Here is a 23,816-nt window from a genome sequence, read left to right on the forward strand (position 1 = left end):
CTTTACATTACCAGCGACCCAGGTTCAATTCCCGCCGCTGTTTGTAAGGAGTTTGTGCGTTCACCCTGTGACCACGTGGGTTTCCTCTGGGTGCTCCAGTTTCCTCCCACAGTCCAAAAACACATCAGTTAATTGGTCATTGTAAATTATCCTGTGATTAGGCTCAGATTCAATCGGGGATTACTGGGCAGAGCAGCTCAAAGACCCAGAAGGGCCTACTTCATGCTAAATCTCAATAAATAAATAATAACGAGTGCCAATTAAAAAAGCATCTCTAATTACCCATGTTGAGTTCCTTCCTCTCCAGCCCTTGACCTTTCCCACCCACCTGGCTTCACCTTTCACCTTCCAGTTAGCCTCTTCCCCTCCCCGCACTTTTTATTCAGGCATCTTCCCCCCTTCCTTCTCAGTCCTGAAGAAGGGCCTTGGCCCGAAACATTGACCGTTTATTCATTTCCATAGATGCTGCCTGACCTGAGTTCCTCCAGTATTTTGTGTGTGTTGACGTGGTCCGTATCTTCCATTCCCTGCCTGTCTAAATGGCTCTTTAATGCCATTGTATTATATATGCTTCTACCACGAACCCTGGAAGCCCATTCCAGATACCTGCCACACCTTACCTCTCTCACCTTCGACCTTGGGTACAAGAATCTGTCTATCCTATCTTCACCCTTCATAACTTGATAAACATACCAATATGAATTCAGCCTCTAACGCTCTTGCTCATACTCTCCACTCCAGCCCAGATCCTTCTCTGCATTCCCCACCCTTCCCAGAATCAGGCAAACAGAACTGCGCACAATATTTCAAATATGGCCTCACCAAACTTTTATACAGTTACAACGTGACTTCCTGACTTTTCCCGTCAACAAGGGCCTCCAACAGTCGGGGTCGACCTTGGATGTTGCATCCTAACCGACCAGATACAGAAGCCCCAGCAAGCGGCTGCCCGTGTAACAAGCTCCCTTCTCCACGCATCAGATGCATGATGGCTCCTTCAAGTTCATCTGTGGGAGCAGCTTCATTTCTAGCTTTGATGTCTGTTTTTTGCTTTTCAGTGTGGACGGGATTCTGTTGAAGACTCTGACCTGGAGTTACACTCACACTTCAGTTCTTTATGGTGAAGGGACCTGCTCCCGGGGGCTCACGACTGGCCACTTCTCGAAAACCCAAGGACGCAGCTTAAAAGACAAGCCGCCTTCGGGGTTCCGAGGTTCTGCGTCCCTGTGGACAGGCTGATGCCGCCTACTGAAGCATCGCAGGAGAAAACGGGACATCGGGAACAGTGGATCAGCTGTCAGAGGCTCTGCACTCACAGAGTGAGAGATTGTTGCCATTTCTCCGGCCGAAGAACTCAGGGAGAAAAAGCAGTGCGACAGACTTTTAACCGTAAATCAATGAGTTGTTTTGTTATGTCTCCCCTCTCGCTGTCTAAGGGGAGACTTCTTTTTCTATTTATTAGGGAGAGAGAGATAAAGAGAGAGAGCCTGTGGTATGTCAAATTGTCTGGTGAACAACTCGTTTTTGTTGTGCTGCATATCATGGTCTTTATTAGGGGCTTTACTTTTGCTTGCTTGGTGAGTGAAGGGTGCTGAAGTGGGTGGGGTAGGGGAGGGGTGCTGCTTTGCTGCTGCGTGGCAGGGATGGAGTGGGGGGGGGCTTTGGGGCTCTAACATTTTACCTGTCTCTCATTCTTTGGGGCACTTAAAGAATTTTTGTGGGTGTCTGTGAAGAACAGGAACTTCAGGATGGATATTGCATACATTTCTCTGATATTGAATGGAACTCCTGAACTATCAAATTACTGAACCCAAAGGACCAGCAGAGGCTGACACAGTTGGGCACCAGCAGCGTCACAGGAGTTGCCAGTCAGCATTGAACTCAGTGTTGGACTGCCTTAGGGACTCCAGCTCCAGATTTTTCCATAGGGGCTCACTCCCAAAGCTTTCCCTATGGAATATATCCACAAGGCAGCGGAGGTTTGAGATCAGAGTTTTCCTTCTCCCAGATGAGCTGCCAACCTCTGCTGACAAGCCCCATCTGTCTGAAGGGTTTTCTACTCAGCACCCTAACCAATTAATGCAATAGCTGTGCGCCATCTTTACCATCCTATTCACTGATGTTGCCACCTTCAGAGAGCTATAGACTTGCAGCTGAAGATCCCTCTGTACATCTGTTCTCAAAGGTCCTGCATTTTACTGTAGGTATTCCTTTTATATTTAACTTTCCAAAATACAATCTTCACATTTGCCTTTTCCCTGCCCATACTTAGGACTTTCTTCCTTGAACTGTAGAAGATTGAGAGGAGATTTGATAGAGGTATACAAAATTATACAAGCAGACTTTTTCCACTGAGGACTACAACCAGAGGTCATGGGTTAAGGGTGAAAGGTGAGAAGTTTAAAGGGAACATGAAGGGAACATTTTCTCTCAGAGGGTGGTGAGAGTGTGGAATGAGCTGCCAGCACGTGCTGCATGCGAGCTCGATTTTGGCATTTAAGAGAAGTTTGGATAAGTACATGGCTGGTAGGAGTATGGAGGGCTGTGGTCCTGCTGCAGGTCGATGGGAGTAGGTTTACATGGTTTACCATGAACTAGATGGGCTGAAAGGAAAGACCCAAGGTTTGATCACTATAAGCAGTGAGCTGAATTGAAAAGGTTGGGTACGGGCCAAATCAAGCGATGGAACCCAAGCCCATGGGCGAGGTCTGAACATCTGAAATGGCCTGGGTGTTGGAGTCAAAGGTGTGAGATGGGCCGGTTCGGCTGGCTGCTCCGTGGGGTTCGCTCGTCCCTGTGCTGGACTGAGGCTGTGTCCTGCAACGAGTGAACATCTGGATCGGCTGCAAAGATGCCTGGCTTCGTGAACTTCAGTTCAGAATGTTGTTTGCATGATTTGTTTTATTCCTCTCTCTCTCTCTCTGCCCACTGGTCTTCTTTTGTTTCTATTGGATTCTTTTGGGATTACTTGTTTCGTGACTGCCTATAAGGAGACGAATCTCAGGGTTGTATAATGAATACATACTTTGAACTTTGAAATAGTGGATTGATCTGAGGCCCTGAGGTTGGTTTGGCTCAGCAAGTGGAAGAAAACAAAGAGAAAATGCACATTTTTTAACCGTCCATTTCAACACTGAGGTTTAAAAGTAAACCCAGAATAAATACTGCTTTAAAAATTAAAATTGACTTTGCTGACTTCAAATGCTGTAAGTTAATTTGGCATTATGTGAAGTATGTTTAAATATTGGCTTATCACAGGTTTCAAATCTATCAGGTTACAAAGACAGGGGATAAGTTACGGAGGCCTCGTAATCCAAAAGTGAGAGTTCAAATCACATCATGTCAACTGAGGAATTTTGAAAACTCAATAACTTGTTCTTTCAAGTATCTTCTGTGTCATTAACTGTGTGAAATACCATGTTGTTGTAAAAATTCTCTGGTTCAGTGATGTTCTCCCTGGAAAGAAATCTATCTTGTGTCAGTCTGGCTGTGTAGGAGACCAGACCTGCTCTGTAACAGGCTGGAAAACCACAAGATTGGACATCAGCCTGGCCTGTGTAAGAGACCAGACCTGTTCTGGATAAGGGCTGGTAAACCACAAGATTGGACATCAGCCTGGCCTATATAGGAGTCCAGACCTGCTCTGTAACAGGCTAGAAAACCACAACTTTGGACACCAGCCCAGCCTGTGTAAGAGTCCAGACCTGGTCTGTATCAGGGCTGGAAAACTTTACTGTGGAGCACCACCCAGGTCTGTATAACAAACCAGACCTGCTCTACAACACTACATTGGATACCAGCCTGGCCTGTGGAAGAGACCAGACATGTGCTGTAACAGGGCCGGGAAACCACACCATTGGACGCGCAGCACTGAATTCACAAACCACAGACCTTACACAGATCGTCTCCTGTGCTGGGACTCAATAGCACTGAATTCACAACTCACAGTCCTTCCCCCTGATCATCTCCATCCTAGGATACCAGAGCACCGAATTCACAACTCACAGATCTTCCCCAGATCACTTCCTGTACCAGGACCCCATAGCACAGAATTCACAACTCACAGATCTTCCCCAGATCACTTCCTGTACCAGGACCCCATAGCACAGAATTCACAACTCACAGTCCTTCCCCAGATCACTTCCTGTACCAGGACCCCATAGCACAGAATTCACAACTCACAGATCTTCCCCAGATCACTTCCTGTACCAGGACCCCATAGCACAGAATTCACAACTCACAGTCCTTCCCCCTGATCATCTCCATCCTAGGATACCAGAGCACAGAATTCACAACTCACAGTCCCTCCCCAGTTCGTCTCCTGTAGCAGGACCCAAAAGCAATGAATTCAGAACTCACAGACCCTTCTCCCAGATCATCTCCTGTGCCAGGATCCCAAAGCACTGAATTCACTCCTCACAGATCTTCTGCCAGATCTTATCCTGTCCCAGTACCCCAAGCACTGAATTCACAAATCAGAACCCAATAACAGTGGTGTCATCAGCAAATTTATATATTTCATTGCAGCTCTGCTCGGCCTCACAGTCATAGGTGTAAAGCAAGTAGAGTAGGGGGTTAAGTACACAGCCTTGTGGTGTGTCTGTGTTGAGGGAAACTGTAGAGGAGATGTTGTTGCCAATCTGACCTGACTGGGTGAGAAATTCGAGGATTCAATTGCAAAAGGAGGTACTGAGACCAAGGTCTTCGAGCTATGATGAATTTTGAGCAGATGCTAGTATTGAATGCTGAGCTGTAGTCAAGGACGAGCATCCTGATGCATTCATCGTCATTGTCTCGTTGTTGCAGAGCTGAGAGAAGGTCCAATGAAACAGCCTTTGCTGTTGACTTTTTGTAACCTCAACTTCTGGGCTGCACATTCCAGCCACTCACCATCTCTGTGTAAAAAAAACTTACCCCACCTATGTCCTTTAATCTCCCTCCTCCCATCAACCTAAAGCTCTGTTTTCCTGTATTTCTGCCCTGGGAAAAAGATTCTCACTGTCGACTCTACTCATGCCTCGTGTAATTTTATAAAGCTCTGATACTCGAGGTCTTTCTTTTGCCTCTGTAACACACACCAGATGCTCAAGGAACTCAACAGGTCAGGCAGTATCTATGGAAATGAATAAACAATTAACATTTTGGGCTGAAACCTTTCATCAGGATTTCTCCAAAGCCTCTGATGTTCCAGGGATCACAATCTAAACTTGTCCAACCTTTCCTTACGGCCAAGAGTTGCACTGCCGTTAGGATCATCAGCTGCCACTCTGCATTGCATTCTGAACCCATTGTCCCTACCAGGTACAATGGCCGGCGTGCTTCCCCCTAGTTCCAGTAGCCCCGGTACTCACGATAGCGGCTGCCGTCGAACTGTGGCTTTTTTCCGGCCAATGTAACGGGAGATGACAGCTTTTCTTCCTTCTCGCCCTCTTTCTCCCTTCAGGCTGCTGCTTGTGGACACGACTTCCAGAGGCTGAGCCGAGGGAACTGTGATGTTCGACTGATGCTGCAGGGATATCTCAGTCTCACAGCGTCTTCCCTCAAAGCCGGGCTTGCACGCACAGGTCTGCGGCCGCTGACAAAACCCACCGTTACGGCAGCGTGGGATGCAGAGTGCTGTAAGGAAGCAGGCAGCAACAGTTGGAGATTAAAGAGATAAGTTTCATTTGTCACAAATATGTTGGAACATACAGTGAAATGCATTGTTTGTGTCAGTCCGAGGGTATGCTGGGAGGGGGCAGCCTGCAAGCTTTGCCATCTTTCTGGCGTCAACGTAGTATGCCCACAACTTATTAACTCTAACTCAGACATCTCTGGAATATGGGAGCACCCGGAGGAAATCTACACAAACTGCTTACAGACAGTGATGGGTCAACAGCATCTCGAAAGCATAAACTCCAACCGACCCTTGCCCTCAGTCTGAGAAGGGTAACTGTCACACTCTGCCCGTGAACCACATGGGAGAGTATGCACTAACATCTGAGATTTCTGAAAATTCAAAGATATGAGGTGCAAAGGGACTTGGGAGACCTCATGCAGGATTCCCTAAAGGTTAATTTGCAGGTTGAGTCTATGGCGAGGAACGCCAATATGATGTTAGCAATCATTTCAAGAGCATTAGAATAAACAGTAAAAGCAAGGATGTAATGCTGAGGCTTTATAAAGCACTGGTGAGGACTCACTTGGATTATTGGGAGCAATTTTGTGTTCCTTTTCTTAGAAAGGACGTGCTGACATTGGAGAAGGTCCAAAGGAGGTTCACGAAAATGATTCTGGGATTAAATGGCTTCTCATCTGAGGAGCGTATGGTGGCTCTGGACCTGTACTCACTGGAATTCAGAAGATTAAGGGATGAACTCATTGAAACCTATTGAATGTTGAAAGGCCTCAATACAGTGGACGTGGGGAGGGTGTTTCCTCTGCTGGTGGAGTCTAAGAGCAGACAGCACAGCCTCAGAATAGAGGGGCGTCCTTTTCGAATGGAAATAAGGAGGAATTTCTTTAGAAACAGGAAAAAAATCCTGCTGAAAGATCTCAACCCAAAACATCGACTGTATTCTTTTCCATAGAAGCTGCCTGGCCTGCTGAGTTCCTCCAGCATTGTGTGTGTGTTGCCAGGAGTGTCTTTAGCCAGCGAGTGGTGAATCTATGGAATTCATTGCCACAGATGGCTGTGGAGGCCAAGTCATTGGGTATATTTAGGCAGAGGTTGAGAGATCATTGATTGGTCAGAGCGTGAAGGGATTTGTGGAGAAGTCAGGAGATGGGGTTGAGAGGAAAATTGGATCAGCCATGATGGAATGGTGGAGCAGACTCAATGGGCCAAATGGTTTCATTCTGCTCCTATATGTTATGGTCTTACATTGAACACCAAGAGGCATCGCAGAGGACCCATGAAAGTCACACAACTTCATCCTATGGCAGTGAGCCACGACCACAAAATGGAGGGAGGAGTTCAAGAAAGCTACCATTACTGGAACAACGGAACTGTAAAATCAAAACCTCTAAATATTGGAGATGGAAACTCAGAGAGAAAACACTGAAAATCCTCATTAGATCAGGACACAGAACTGACAGTCATCGACCTGAGATGATGACAGTTTCACTTCCCACAGAGGCAGCCTAACATGGTGAAGTTTTCCAACCTTTGATATTCATATCTTAGCACTGACTGAGAAATTGTTGGAACCGCAAGACAAGTCCCCAGATTCTGATGGATTCCATCTGGGGGTTCTGAAAGTGACAGAGAGATAGTTGTGTTTGTTATAGCTTTCCAAAATTCCCTAGGTTCTGGGAAGGTTCCAGTTGACTCCAAATGTTATTTGTATTCAGATGATCTATGAATATGATTCATCAAATGAACTCTGAGGAGTAAACCATTGAGTGCACTTGGTCAGTAAATAGGATTATGGCTAATCTTTTACTTCAGCACACTGTTCCTGATCTAATCATTAACCCAACTCCTGTCTAACTACAGGGACATTTCAGCCCGTTGCAACACACTCAGCAGGTCAGGCAGCGTCGATGGAGAAGAGTAAACAGTCAACGTTTCAGGCCGCGACCCTTCTTCAGGACTGGAAAGTGAGGGGGAAGGCACCAGGATAAGAAGCTGGCAGGAGGTGCCCTCCCCCAGAGAGCTCACACCTGCTACTGGTACGGGCATACGGGATGGTGGGTACAGAGAGTACCGCCATTCACTTCAAGAGCTCCGCTACCCAAGGCAAAGCCTAATACACTGGCCTCTGTTTCTTCTTGCATTTTGTCTATGAAGGGCTGGGGAGATGATTTGTTTTTACAATAAGTGTGGGTGAATTTGAGAGTTGCCAACAATCGCCAACCCCAGCTCCTCTGGCTGGAGGAGTCTCAATAGGTTCAACAGATACATTTAATATCAGAGAAATGTGTATAATATACATCCTGAAATTCTTTTTCTTCACAAACATCCACGAAAACAGAGGAGTGCCTCAAAGAAAGAATGACAGTTAAACGTCAGAATCCCAAAGCCTCCCCAGCTCCCCCCTCCCATGCACAAGCAGCAGGAAGGCGAAAACAACCCCACACCCCCACCAGCAGAAAGCATCGGCACCCTCCACCGAGCACTCAGGTGTGCAGCAAAGCATCAATGAAGACACAGACTTGCAATACCCCAAAGACTATTCATTTAGCCGGTAATTCGACCACAGGCTCACTCTCTCCCTAATAAGGGAAAAAAAGATGTCCCCAATTCACAGTGAGAGGGGAAACATAACAAACACCTCGCTGATTTACAATGTTAAAAGTCTGTTGCATTGCTTTTTCCGAGCTCTGTGCCCAGAGAGTCAGCCTCAGAAAGGCTCAGGTCTCTGGACACACAGCCGGCAGCTAACAGGCTGCTCCTGACATTCTTTGTTCTCCCGCGAAGCCTCTGTCAGGGGCACCAGCCTTGAATCAGCCCGTCTACGGAGTCACAAAAATCCAGCACCCTGAAGGTGCACTAGTCTTCCAGGCCGTGATCTTGAGATATCAAAAAGTGGCTGGTCGCGAGACCCTGAGAGCGGGTCCCATTCCCACAAAGAACCGGTCAGAGTGCAACTCCTAGTCTGGGTCTTCAAATGAACCTTGAAAAGAAAAGAAGAGATTTCAAAGATAGAAATAGAGCAGTTTCCGAAGATGCAATCAAAGGAGTCGCCGTTTAGCGCCATCTTGACTTTGCTCCGCCCTCCGAGACTTTACAGCCTCCAGTCTCTGTAACTGCATTCCTGTCTCCGCCACCGGCCATCAGCTCGACAGGATGCCTCACACAGCTGCTGTTGCAGATGCATCCACTCCAGAGTGTCCCATTCAGTGTTTCTCTCAGCATTCAACCCAAAATCACAACCTCCAGTTTACGATGGTGCTGCTGAATCTCAGAGATTTCTGGCTGGTGGGTGAGAAGACAAGGAAAACAACTTTGTAATCACTCTTTCTCTGGCAAATGAGCATTGCAAACAGCAGCCTGTAACTTCCCTTTGGACTTGGAGGTAATTCAATGTGGCAGAACCGAGGCAAAGCGAGGCAGTGGGCCTGTTGTCGAGAGCGAGGAAGACCCAAGCTTTGATCAATTTAAGCACTGGGCCAAATCAGAAAGGACCGTTACAGGCCGAATCCAGGCAGCAGGGTCCAGGCCCCAGAGTGTACTGACGTGACTGATCCCAATGTATGGGCAACAAGCTAAACGCTGGAGCAGACTGAGAAGGTCACGGTGTCGAGACCAGAGACGAGGGATGGGCCAGTTCAGCTTGCTGCTCCGCTCTGTGCTAAACTAAAGGTCTATGGGCTACAGTTCTCAATGCTACTTGCTTGTGTTTATCGCTTCCATGAATTGCTGCACATTGGATTTTGATTGTCTTTTTTTAATGGATTGGGTTTCTTTGTTTTCATGGCTGCCTGTAAGAAGATAAATTTAATGTATACATAAATGTACTTTGATAATAAATATACTTTGAACACTGCCCCTGCTTTGTGAAATGTAGCACAGGACACCACAGAGGCCTGTCTAATGTCCTGTCCTTGCCTTAGGCATGTAATAGGATGGTCTAGAGCAGGGGGTTCCAACCTGGGGTCCACAGACCCCTTGGTTAATAGTAGGAGTCCATAACATAAATAAGGTCGAGAACCCTTGGTATAGAGAAAGCTTCACTCCATATCTAACCTGTCATGAAAAACTAGTTTCTAATTTCCCAGTGGCCACACATTTTAATTCCATGTCCCATTCCCATTCTGATATGTCTATCCATGGCCTCCTCTATTGTCAAAATGAATCCAAACTCAGGTTGGAGGAACAACACCTTATATACCGGCTGGGTAGCCTCCAACCTGATGGCATGAACATTGACTTCTCTAACTTCCGTTAATGCCCCTCCTCCCCTTCTTACCCCATCCCTGACATATTTAGTTGTTTGCCTGTTTTCCATCTCCCTCTGGTGCTCCCCCCCCTTTCTTTCTCCTGAGGCCTCCCGTCCCATGATCCTTTCCCTTCTCCAGCTCTGTATCACTTAAGCCAATCACCTTTCCAGCTCTTAGCTTCATCCCACCCCCTCCGGCCTTCTCCTATCATTTCGCATTTCCCCCTCCCCCCACTACTTTCAAATCTCTTACTATCTTTCCTTTCGGTTAGTCCTGACGAAGCCTCTCGGCCCGAAACGTCAACAGTGCTTCTCCCTATAGATGCTGCCTAGCCTGCTGTGTTCTACCGTATTTTGTGTGTGTTGTTTTTTCTAATTTTGTTTTCCTTTATCCAGTAAGAAATGGAAGCTCAAATAACTTACCCAATAACTTTCAATGGCATTCACTATAGAAGATTCCCCAGGATGTATTGGAGAAAATTTGGCCCCAGCTGCCTTCAAACACTAGAGCAGGAGGTGTCTTTGGTGCGTTGGTTCGGGGAAGGAATACCAGATCCCAGGAATGGCCTCTGACATTCCTGTGTCCACCGCCATCCACAGGGCAAACGCAGGCTGACAAAGGGCAGTAGATCAGAGAAATCCATCAATTATTCAGCCCCACAACAACATCAGGGAAGAACGTGATGGGCTGCAGGGCCTGCTCTTGCATCTGGACTGTTCCAGGACACAAAACTCTGCCGTCGTGCGGCCGGTTAAGCAGACTCTGACTGGAATTTGTCAGTGAGACCAAAGAATTGATTGTGAACTTCAGGAAGGGTAAGACAAGGGAGCACACACCAGTCCTCACAGAGGGATCAGAAATGGGAAGGGTAAACAATTTCAAGTTCCTGTTTGTCAGTATCACTGAGGATCTATCCTGGGCTAGTTTTCATTAGGAGTTTGAGGAGGTTTGGTATGTCACCTTAGACACTCACAAATTTCTACAGGTGTACCATGAATATCATTCTAACTGGCTGAATCATCGTCTGGTATGGTGGGGGCGGGGTGCATTGCACAGGATTGAAATAACTTGCAGAGGTTTGTAAACTTACTCAGCTCCATCACGGGCACTAGCCTCTGTATTATCTAAGACATTTTCAAGGAGCGATGCCTCAAAAAGTTGCCATCCATGGATAAGCACCCCCACCACCTAGGACATGCCTGTTTTCCATTGTTACCATCAGGGAGGAGGTACAGGAGCCTGAAGGCACACACTCAATGATTCAGGAACAGCTTCCTCCTCTCTGACTTCCAATTTCTGAATGGACATTGAACACGATCTCACTACGTTTTTAATGTTTTTTTATTTTTGCAGTACTTATTTAACTATTTAATATATGCTTAATGTAATTCACAGTATTTTATCTATTATTATGTATTGCATTGAATTGCTGCCGCAAAGACAACACATTTCACAACCTATGTCGGTGATATTAAACCTGATTCTGATTTGTGTGATAAGCCCACTCGAAAGGCTTGGGAAAGGAAGCTGGCAAATTGCAGATTAACTATAACCTGTGATATATTGATCATATTGTTCTGGCCTTTGTGCTAAACCATATGAGGTGGTTTCAATCACTGCCATGAGTAGTTGTACCCCTTAATATGAAAGGGGCTGGAATTTCTTTGTTAACCTCACTTGAAATTTCTTCTGATTCAAGTCTGACTCTCTCAGAAGTTTGTCTTTTCCTGGCGGACACCTTGTTGGGCTGTAAAATATACCAGGTGTTGCTGCACCAACGCCATCAATCATTGTACTTGCTGCAACACAATGCTGGCTCGCTCTCTGCTGGGATGGGTTCACCTTAAGTTCTGACGAAGCCCTGCTGTCGGCCGATTGTAACTGAAGGGGACAGCAACAGTGCAATAGGGAGCCACACTACGCTGCTCTACAGATCAGGACAGAGTCCTCAGGGATGGGCAAGGGCCAGGATTGCTCCGACAAATGCGAGACCCTCTGTGGCAGATGTCAGAGCCCTGGGTTACTGGGGCTCAGTACAGCAGCTACCGTGAACAGTTCAGCAAATGAGTGAGGAACAACGTGCAGCCATTCTGCACCTGCGGGTTCCTATCAGCATTCAGTGTCTGGTCAGAAGTAACCATCAATATGAAGTGGAAACATCAGCTACTGCGACCTTACTGGTACAGAACAGCTCAAATGTTTTGCCTGGAAAATGTAGATATCTGATCTCTCTCTCTCTCTCTCTACAAAGAACCTACTCACTGCAGGGAATGAGGCATATACACACTTTCTGGTGATTCAGCAGGGATCAAGGTTCAAGTTTCAAAGTGCAAGGTACATTAATTAACAAAGTATATATGCAGAATACAACTCTGAGAATTGTCTTCTCCAGACAGCCACAAAACAAAGAAACACTATGTAACCACATCAAAGAAAAGCATCAATACCACTGCCCCCCACACAAACAAATCACGCAGATAGACTGAAACCAGTGACAACTCTAAGCAAGTTTAGACAATCTGTCTCCATTATATCACAGGGACAATTGAGTATGACCAGAACGACAGCTACATTCATACCCTAAAGATGTCTAAAAACGTCCAGGCATTGTTTCTGCACACCATCAGGGTTAGTGACTCCAGCTAACTTCAATCTCTCTTTCCTTTGAACCTGGCTGATTGGACTTGCGGGCTAATTCAACAAAGGATCAAAGTTTGAGGAGGGAGCCCACAGACAGGATCACATAGTAATTGTGTGCCTACGATCAAAGCAGGTGGAGAATTAGAAATGAGAGTTCAGATCAGTGTTCCTTGCTCAACTCCAACTACACTGAAGAGCTGCAGTTGGAGATGCCATTCAGAACGTTGGGAAATGAACAACACTGGGAGCATGATTAATGCACAAGCTGATTAATAACAACACCTAATCCAAACATTCCCAGGAAGAGGATTTATTTACTGATGTCCAGTGTGGAGCAGGCCCTTCGAGGTACACTGCCCTGCAAACCCCCCATTTAATCCCAGCCGAATCACGGGACAATTTACAATGACCAATTAACCTGCCAACCGGTACGTCTTTGGATTGTGGGAGGAAACTGGAGCACCTGGAGGAAACCCACATGGTCATGGGGAGAACTTACAAACTCTGCGCTGCCTTCCGGTTGACCTTCTTGATTCAATCACCGGTACGAACCCCCAGACTAACTGATGATGGGGCTCGAAGTCTGCAGTCGCCAATTCACCAACCCTTGTGCCTCCTGCTCGCATGGATCTCTGATCCAGGGACAGCCCAATGTCCATGGAAGTCCCTCATCACCCATCCACATCACTGGCCTGGACTCTGGCCTACCACAGACTCCTTCACATCCCTGTCACTAAACCCCAAACTGACCCCTAACTCACCTCTCTCTCTGTCACCAAGAACACATCTATGGGGGGTGGAGGTGAGAGACGGGTTCACTCAGCTTGCTGCTCTGTAATATTTGCCCATCTTTGTGCTGGACTGAGGCTGTGACCTGAATCTAGTACGAAGGGAACTAGGCTGCTATCATCACAGTCATCTGTAATGGCAGATCAGTGCATACAATCATCAGATAGTGGCTACAAGGACATCAACGATCCCTCTGTGGTTCAGCACAAGTTGGTAGGGTGCTTAACAAGGCATCTGGTATGTTGGCCTTCGCTAGTTGGGGGATTGAAGTCAAGAGCTGTGAGGTAATGTTGCAGCTCTATAAAACTCTGGTTAGACCACACTTGGAGTATTGTGTTCAGTTCTGGTAGCCTCATTATAGGAAGGGTGTGGAAGCTTTAGAGAGGCTGCAGAGGAGATTGACCAGGATGCTGCTTGGATTTACTTTTTGTTCATTAGAGATACACCACGGTAACAGGCCCTTCTGCCCCAATGAGCCTGAGCAACCCAAGTACACCCATAGGACCTGTATGTATTTGGAGTGGGGTGGGGGAGGCTGGAACTCCTGGGGAAAACCCACTCGGACCACGTCAGAGTAGAACCCCGCTTGCTCTGCTGTGTTAATGTTACGTTAACTGCTACAATATCATGCATTCCGAGAGCATAGCCTATTGAGAAAATAGACAATAGACAATAGGTGCAGAAGTAGACCATTCGGCCCTTCGAGCCTGCACCGCCATTTTGAGATCATGGCTGATCAATTCCTATCAATACCCAGTTCCTGCCTTGTCCCCATATCCCTTGATTCCCCTATCCATAAGATACCTATCTAGCTCCTTCTTGAAAGCATCCAGAGAATTGGCCCCCACTGCCTTCCGAGAGAGGTTGAGTGAGCTGTGGCTTTCCTCTTTGGAGCGAAGGAGGATGAGCGGTGACTTGATAAGAGGCACAGATCAAGTGGACTGCCAGAGATGTTTCCCAGGGTGGAAGTGACTAATACAAGAGGGCATAATTATAAAGTAATTGGAGGATGCATGCGGAAGATGTCAGAGGTAGATTTTAAAGGGTAGAGAGTAAAAGGACATGGAACATGCTTGAATTGAATTGAATTGAATTATCTTTATTGTCATTATACATAGGTACAATGAAACTCTGTTTGGCTTCCTCTCAGGCAATCAAACAAAGCGGAAGATAAAAACAAGACAGTGATAGATAAACTATTAAATAGATAAGTAGCAGAAAATAAGTTGCCGCAGCACCAGAATGTCACAGTAATGCACAAAGTGCCGTTAGTGCAAGTATTTGAGTCCTTGTGTGTGCTCACAGTTTCAGTCATTGTTCTGTGGGAGTGGTGTGATGGAGGCCACAGCTCTGGGGTAGAAGCTGTTCCTCAGTCTATTTGTTCTGGTTTTTAGTGTCCTGAACCTTTTGGTGGATGGCAGCGGGTCAAACAGGGAGTGGCCAGGGTGTGTGGTGTCTCTGGTTATGCTGATTGCTCTCCTCCTGAGACTGCTGGAATAGATGGTGTCTAGTCCTGGGAGCTCCATCCTGACAATTCGCTGGGCCGCCTTCACCACGCGATGCAGGTCTTGTCTAGGGGTGGTGGTAGAGACAGATGCATTAGGGCCATTTAGGAGCCTCTTAGGTAGGCGCATGGATGAAAAAGGTTATGCGGGAAGGAAGGGATAGCTTGATCCTAGAGTAGGTTAACGTGATAGCACAGCATGGTGGGTCGAAGGACCTGTACTGTGCGGGCACTGTTCTGTGTTCTACGAAGTGTCAGGGTGATGACACGGGTCAGCAATAGATGATCATGAGTTACAGGGAGAGGCTGGCCAGGCTAGGAACGAGCTCAAACATAGGAGACTGAGACACTGTCACACTGGCTCTGTGTTGATAAGGGAACTTCTGTAAATTGGGTGGTGGTGTTGTTCAATATGGCATCATTTATTTCGAGGTACATCGCGGAACAGCCCCCTCCAGCCCAATGAGCCACGCCACCCAGCAACCCGCCTATTAAGCGCGGACAGTGGCAGAATTGAACCCTAGTCTTGATTGGTCAAGGCCTGTAGGGATACTGAGAGAAGGCAGGAGGTTGGGGCTGAGAGGGAAAATGGATTGGCCATGATGAAATGCCAGAGTAGACTTGATGGGGAGAAAGGCCTAATTCTGCTCCTATATCTTATCCAGATCGGCTGCATTGATGCCCGGCCGGCTTTGTGAACTTCAGTTCAGAATGCTGTTGGCTTGCTTTTATTGTTTGCATGATTTGTTTTATTCCTCTCTCTCTGCACACTGGGTGTTTGATGGTCCTCTTTAGTTTCTATTGGATTCTTTTGTTTCATGGCTGCCTGTAAGGAGACAAATCTCAGGGTTGTATAATGTATACATACTTTTGATAATAAATGTACTTTGAGCTTTGAACTTTAAAAATAACACAAAGCCTGAACCGTGACCTTGATGGAGAGCAAAGTTCAGTTCCAGCTTGCCTAGAAGTCAAGATAGGAAGGTTCGCTCTTCCGAACTGGGCATGTGTACTTAACACCACACACAGAGTGGGGCCAGGTGAAATCTGTACAAAGTTTCCAGTTGTTAATTAAAATTAACCTTTACTTTTTCTACTCTGGGCATTAGGTTTAGTGCATTCGATTTACCATAGTGTCTGTTTGTCGCAGACTCTCCAAGGTTCAGTGCAAGATTCATACTTTCCGGTCTTGAGGCAGCACTTTAGTGTCATGGTTCACACAACACTTTGCAGTACCAGCAACTCCGGTTCAGTTCCCACCGCTGCCTGTAAGGAGCTTGTATCTTCTCCCTATGACTCCGGGTGCTCCGGTTTCCTCCCACTGTCCAAAGACATTTGTCATTGTAAATTGCCTCGTGACTAGAGTAGGATTAAATCAGGGTATTGCTGGGCAGTGTGGCTTGAAGGGCTGGAAGAGAGAGAGAGAGAGAGGGAGAGAGAGAGAGAGGGAGAGAGAGAGAGAGAGAGAGGGAGAGAAATAAAAATAGAGAAAGAGAGTTGTAGAGAAATAAAAAAAGAGAAAGAAGAAAAAGCAAGGATGACCAACGGACAAGGTCTGGAGATTGGAGGTCCATGGGCCTGTCCTGGGGTTAATGAGAGTCCATGTGCGAGGGAGGGTGAGTGGGGGACAGGGAATATTTTGCTGTTGTTGTGTTCTGTGTTGTTCTGCTGAGCATGTGGGCAAGCTACACTGGCACCAGGACGTGTGGTGACGCTTGCAGGCTCTTCGTTAGTTGTGTTGGCTGTTAATGCAAATGATGCATTTCGCTGTATGTGATAAACAAGTGAATCTGAATCTTATGCTCGTGATCCCTGAGGTGAGTACGGAGATTTCCCCTCATTAGATCATCAGCAATAACGTACATGCTGTTGTCCAGCATCAGAAGAGAAGAGGAGCACTGGTGTTGTCCACCAACTAATTTATATGTTGGTCCGAATCAGATTTATTATCAGTGAAATGTGCCATGAAATTTGTCATTCTGAAGCAGCAGTATAGTGTAATACTTATAGGTCACTATAGGTCACACTAAGAAATATATGAAAAATAAATAAATAATGCAAAAAGCCAAATAATCTATGGAAGTGTTCAGAGATCTGATGGTGCAGGGGAAGAAGCCGTTCCTAAAACGCTGAGCTGGTTCATGACACCTGTGTTATTATGTGTGTACATCATAAAGAATTTCATTGCCCAGTATGCAATGCAGATGGTTCATCCGGAACAGGAAGTGACATTGGTGAACAGGAGACACGCACACACGTACACTCCTGCTGGGCTGAAGGTCTTGGGTAAAATGTGGTCACGCTGAAGCCATTCTGTAAATCGCTAAGTAAAATATGTTCCAGTGTTTGAAAACCCAAGCAAGTTTGTCTTTGTTAAAGCAAAAACATAACATCATGGCAGAAGTCGGTATGAGGTCTAAACCTGAAGCGCAGCTGAATACTGCGAGCGAGTAAGAACGAGGCTCTAGGTTCTGACAGAGAGGAGTTGCCTGAGAGAGGATGCTGTCTCGAAGTTGACCAAGGGATTCAGTGAGAGAAGCACAGAAAAATTCTGTTATGGATAATCTAAGCAGTTTACTAGCAACCTAACTGATAATTGGAAATGCTTCAAACTGCAGTTCAATATATATTTAGCATCAAGCAGCGCCAAAGGTGCAGAGGAAAAACTGAAAGCATCTATCTTTCTACACATAATTGGCGAAGATGTTTTGGACATCTACAATGGCTTTCAAACTGATGAGACAGACGTTAAATTGGATGCTCTGATGACAAAATTTGAGAAGTATTTTGTCCCAAGTTAAAACATCACATTTGAGAGGAAGAAGTTCTTTTCCTGTGAACAGAAACAAAGTGTTAGCTTTGACCAATACTTTTCTGAGCTTCTCACACTGAGTAAGTCCTGTGAGTTTGGAGATTTGAGATACTCACTAGTTAAAGACAGAATAGTGTGCAAAATCTCAGATAATGGACTCAGAGAACGTGAAAAAGATCTGACGCTGGAAAAGGCTGAGCATATGTGTAGGGCAGCGGAAACTACACAAGCACGAGCCAAGGAACTGCACAGAGCGGAAACAACAGTGCATGCTGTGAAAACAGAGGGTCAGAGCACAAAGCATTTCCAAAATCAACAACATAGCAAAGAGACAGGCTCAATCTGTAAGTGCAGCAAACGTGGTACATCTTAAAGATGTGTCCTGCTTATGGGAAGTCCCGCAATAATTGAGGGAAGAAGAATCATTTTGCAAAGTGCTACAAAGCTAGGGCTACCAAGAGGGGGGTGCACATTGTTGCTGAGGAAATTGAGGAAGCTTTTGTAGATTCTCTGTAGACTGCTGGTGCTGGTAAAACAGAATGGATTGTTCCAGTAACTGTGAATGAGACAGTAATTCCATTCAAGCTTGACACCGGAGCCCAGGTAAATCTGTTATCCATGGATGATTACAGGACTCTTGAAGTAAAGAGCAAGATTTACCCAGTGAAATTAAAAGTGACAGGCTATACTGGAGAGAATGTTCCAATAAAAGGAGGCTGTATAGTGACCTTCAAGCACAAAGGACAGCACCTAAAGGCACAGCTACTGATTGTAGATAAGAGAGTATTGCCAATATTAGGTCTGAGTGCATGCAAAAGGCTCCTGGTAGAAGGAGGTTTCATTGTGGCTTCACAGACCAAAGACGACCAGGCAACATTTAAAAAAGAGTACGCAGATGTTTTTGAGGGGCTTGGACATTTGCCTGATATAACTTGAAAAACTCATAACAGCATCCTTGAGAGATATAGAGAAGTTATGCAAGAGAAGCACAAGAACTTCAATTTCCATAGACATCCAAACCAACTACACCAGCATGACAGTCAGGATGCCAGTGTTGAACAGAGTGAGCATGATGAGTGGTCACCAGTCCTGCTTCCACATCATGCAGCTTTGGTTCAAAATCTGACTCTCATTGACTTGCAGTTAAAGACTGGAGATCAGAATTACCTCCACAATTCTCTCCAAAGTTGAAAAGGAAAAATAAAAAGGAAGATGGGGAGAATGCGCAATCCCCAAGGTTAGAACAAAGGCACTAGTTCAAAATAAACCAACAGGAGGAGTTGCTATCTCAGATACACAGCCAACAGAATGAGACCTGTGAATTGAGACAGACTCAGTTGGAACTTGTGCAGAGTCACACTGATCACATGTATGTAGTCCAGGGCTCCATTGTGAGGCAAGTGGGGTGAACTATGGTCACACAGCAAGAACAAGAACAGAGATGGAACAGAGATGGAGGATTTTGGCAGAAGTATGTGAAAGAAATGAACATGTAGATCAGAGTTCTCAAATGGACACTGGTATTAATGCAAGCAAGACATCTGTGGAAACAAAAAGCAGTTCAGAGGGATCATTAAGCCACCCCAGAGACAGATTGAGAGTGGCTGGGTGAATAAAGGACAGTATTTGCTCATTACAATTTAAGTTAATGTAAATGTTTTTGCTAGAAAACATTATTGTGTCTTACAGGTTTATGAGGACATACTATTGAGTTTATTTTCTTTAAAGGAGGAAGATGTGTATTATGTGAGTACATAATAAAGAACTTCAGTTCCCAGTGGACATTGCAGGTGGTTCACCCAGAACAGGAAGTGACATTGGTGAATGGAACACCCATGTTCTTGGTGGGGCGAAGGTGAAGGCCCCAAGTAAAATGTGGTTGAGCTGAAACCATTCTGTAAATCTGTAAATAAAATATGTTCTAGCATTTGAAAACCCACACAATTTTGTCTTTGTTAAAGAGTAAATAAAACAATACCAAAGAATTTTGTGGCTTCAAATGACAGAGGTAACAACACATCAGGGTACCAGATGGCAAGGCCAACACAGGTGTTCACCACAGGACTCTCCCCAGTGGTCAAGGGAAGAAAGCAGTCCACCATGAAGGCTGATAGACCTGGGCACTCCCTGACAGTAGTTCACATTTCTATTAGATTATGTTATGAATAATGAAGCGTTGCATGCCAGTGACTATGTAATTAGACATTACGTAGTGAAACTTTTGAAATGCCTGTTTCGCTGCCACTGTATGATTGGAAAAATCTCCGGGAGGAAGGCCCCGAATCCTTGGCTTTGCCTGTTGTTTGGCGGCTGGTGCCGGGGTCGAAGCGCTCAGCAGAGATGGTGCTCAGTGTTGGAGGCTTGAAGATTTCGGACGGACTTGGAGTTGACTGTGGTCAGAGCTCCCAAAGTGCTGTATCGGCAAACTGCGGCATTGGAGGTTTGTGGCAGGAACAGTTTTTCTTCCTTCTACCATCTGAATGAGATGATGGGCTGTCGGGACTTAGAGACTTTCTTTTAAACCGTGCATGGACTGCTCTTTATCAGATTACGGTATTGCTTCGCACTGTTGAAACTATGTGTTATAATTATGTGGTCTTTGTCAGTTAGTCTTTTATCAATTATGGTATTATCTGCACTGTTGAAACTGTATGTTAACTGTAACTATATGTAACTATGTGGGTTTGTGTAGGTCTTGTAGCTTTAGGTTTGTCTGATGGGTTTGTAGTTCCTTTCCGGGGAATGTGCTAAGACAGTAGCGCGATATCCATTCGCAGCAGCCTCTCCGGACTCTGGATTGGGGATTACCAAACGTTATGTGGTTTTTCTTGTGTGGTCTGTTTTGTGCTTTTTTCGTGATATCATTCCGGAGAACGCCGTCTCATTTTTTAACTGCATTGTATTTGTGGTTATAAATGACAATATACTGAATCTGAATCTGATTTGAGGAGATTTCAGATGCCACCAAAAATTCTACCAAATTTCTACAGATGTGGAGAGTGATTCCTTAATGTTATCATAGCCAGGAGTGATAGTGGGGGGGTAATGTTGTCATAGCCAGGGGTGATAGTGGGGGCTAATGTTGTCATAGCCAGGAGTGATAGTGGGGGGTAATGTTGTCATAACCAGGGGTGATAGTGGGGACTAATGTTGTCATAGCCAGGAGTGATAGTGGGGACTAATGTTGTCATAGCCAGGGGTGATAGTGGGGACTAATGTTGTCACAGCCAGGGGTGATAGTGGGGGCTATTGTTGTCATAGCCAGGGGTGATAGTGGGGACTATTGTTGTCATAGCCAGGAGTGATAGTGGGGACTAATGTTGTCATAGCCAGGAGTGATAGTGGGGGCTAATGTTGTCATAGCCAGGGGTGATAGTGGGGGCTAATGTTGTCATAGCCAGGGGTGATAGTGGGGGCTATTGTTGTCATAGCCAGGGGTGATAGTGGGGCCTGGTGTTGTCATAGCCAGGGGTGATAGTGGGGACTAATGTTGTCATAGCCAGGGGTGATAGTGGGGGCTAATGTTGTCATAGCCAGGAGTGATAGTGGGGACTAATGTTGTCATAGCCAGGGGTGATAGTGGGGGCTATTGTTGTCATAGCCAGGGGTGATAGTGGGGCCTGGTGTTGTCATAGCCAGGGGTGATAGTGGGGACTAATGTTGTCATAGCCAGGAGTGATAGTGGGGACTAATGTTGTTATAGCCAGGGGTGATAGTGGGGGCTAATGTTGTCATAGCCAGGGGTGATAGTGGGGCCTGGTGTTGTCATAGCCAGGAGTGATAGTGGGGGCTAATGTTGTCATAGCCAGGAGTGATAGTGGGGGGTAATGTTGTCATAGCCAGGGGTGATAGTGGGGACTAATGTTGTCATAGCCAGGGGTGATAGTGGGGGCTATTGTTGTCATAGCCAGGAGTGATAGTGGGGACTAATGTTGTCATAGCCAGGGGTGATAGTGGGGGCTATTGTTGTCATAGCCAGGGGTGATAGTGGGGCCTGGTGTTGTCATAGCCAGGAGTGATAGTGGGGACTAATGTTGTCATAGCCAGGGGTGATAGTGGGGGCTAATGTTGTCATAGCCAGGGGTGATAGTGGGGACTAATGTTGTCATAGCCAGGAGTGATAGTGGGGACTAATGTTGTCATAGCCAGGGGTGATAGTGGGGACTAATGTTGTCATAGCCAGGAGTGATAGTGGGGACTAATGTTGTCATAGCCAGGAGTGATAGTGGGGGCTAATGTTGTCATAGCCAGGGGTGATAGTGGGGACTAATGTTGTCATAGCCAGGAGTGATAGTGGGGACTAATGTTGTCATAGCCAGGGGTGATAGTGGGGACTAATGTTGTCATAGCCAGGGGTGATAGTGGGGGCTAATGTTGTCATAGCCAGGGGTGATAGTGGGGCCTGGTGTTGTCATAGCCAGGGGTGATAGTGGGGACTAATGTTGTCATAGCCAGGGGTGATAGTGGGGGCTAATGTTGTCATAGCCAGGAGTGATAGTGGGGACTAATGTTGTCATAGCCAGGGGTGATAGTGGGGGCTATTGTTGTCATAGCCAGGGGTGATAGTGGGGCCTGGTGTTGTCATAGCCAGGGGTGATAGTGGGGACTAATGTTGTCATAGCCAGGAGTGATAGTGGGGACTAATGTTGTTATAGCCAGGGGTGATAGTGGGGGCTAATGTTGTCATAGCCAGGGGTGATAGTGGGGCCTGGTGTTGTCATAGCCAGGAGTGATAGTGGGGGCTAATGTTGTCATAGCCAGGAGTGATAGTGGGGGGTAATGTTGTCATAGCCAGGGGTGATAGTGGGGACTAATGTTGTCATAGCCAGGGGTGATAGTGGGGGCTATTGTTGTCATAGCCAGGAGTGATAGTGGGGACTAATGTTGTCATAGCCAGGGGTGATAGTGGGGGCTATTGTTGTCATAGCCAGGGGTGATAGTGGGGCCTGGTGTTGTCATAGCCAGGAGTGATAGTGGGGACTAATGTTGTCATAGCCAGGGGTGATAGTGGGGGCTAATGTTGTCATAGCCAGGGGTGATAGTGGGGACTAATGTTGTCATAGCCAGGAGTGATAGTGGGGACTAATGTTGTCATAGCCAGGGGTGATAGTGGGGACTAATGTTGTCATAGCCAGGAGTGATAGTGGGGACTAATGTTGTCATAGCCAGGAGTGATAGTGGGGGCTAATGTTGTCATAGCCAGGGGTGATAGTGGGGACTAATGTTGTCATAGCCAGGAGTGATAGTGGGGACTAATGTTGTCATAGCCAGGGGTGATAGTGGGGACTAATGTTGTCATAGCCAGGGGTGATAGTGGGGGCTAATGTTGTCATAGCCAGGGGTGATAGTGGGGCCTGGTGTTGTCATAGCCAGGGGTGATAGTGGGGACTAATGTTGTCATAGCCAGGGGTGATAGTGGGGGCTAATGTTGTCATAGCCAGGAGTGATAGTGGGGACTAATGTTGTCATAGCCAGGGGTGATAGTGGGGGCTATTGTTGTCATAGCCAGGGGTGATAGTGGGGCCTGGTGTTGTCATAGCCAGGGGTGATAGTGGGGACTAATGTTGTCATAGCCAGGAGTGATAGTGGGGACTAATGTTGTTATAGCCAGGGGTGATAGTGGGGGCTAATGTTGTCATAGCCAGGGGTGATAGTGGGGCCTGGTGTTGTCATAGCCAGGAGTGATAGTGGGGGCTAATGTTGTCATAGCCAGGAGTGATAGTGGGGGGTAATGTTGTCATAGCCAGGGGTGATAGTGGGGACTAATGTTGTCATAGCCAGGGGTGATAGTGGGGGCTATTGTTGTCATAGCCAGGAGTGATAGTGGGGACTAATGTTGTCATAGCCAGGGGTGATAGTGGGGACTAATGTTGTTATAGCCAGGGGTGATAGTGGGGGCTAATGTTGTCATAGCCAGGGGTGATAGTGGGGACTAATGTTGTCATAGCCAGGGGTGATAGTGGGGGCTAATGTTGTCATAGCCAGGGGTGATAGTGGGGACTAATGTTGTCATAGCCAGGGGTGATAGTGGGGGCTAATGTTGTCATAGCCAGGGGTGATAGTGGGGCCTGGTGTTGTCATAGCCAGGGGTGATAGTGGGGACTAATGTTGTCATAGCCAGGGGTGATAGTGGGGACTAATGTTGTCATAGCCAGGGGTGATAGTGGGGGCTAATGTTGTCATAGCCAGGGGTGATAGTGGGGCCTG

General features: G+C 46.5%; 1 protein-coding gene across 1 annotated transcript in view; it reads right to left on the bottom strand.

The window, feature by feature from the left end:
- The window catches only part of LOC140737325 (latent-transforming growth factor beta-binding protein 1-like), a 234,097-nt gene that overhangs the window by 195,835 nt on the left and 14,446 nt on the right, over window positions 1–23,816 (bottom strand). Inside the window, exon 3 of the mRNA XM_073063756.1 lies at window positions 5,352–5,616. Within this exon, the coding sequence (XP_072919857.1) occupies window positions 5,352–5,616 (265 nt within the window). The remainder of the gene's footprint in view (window positions 1–5,351; window positions 5,617–23,816) is intronic.

Source organism: Hemitrygon akajei, chromosome 12 (assembly GCF_048418815.1).
Source record: "Hemitrygon akajei chromosome 12, sHemAka1.3, whole genome shotgun sequence".
Lineage (NCBI taxonomy): Eukaryota > Metazoa > Chordata > Chondrichthyes > Myliobatiformes > Dasyatidae > Hemitrygon > Hemitrygon akajei.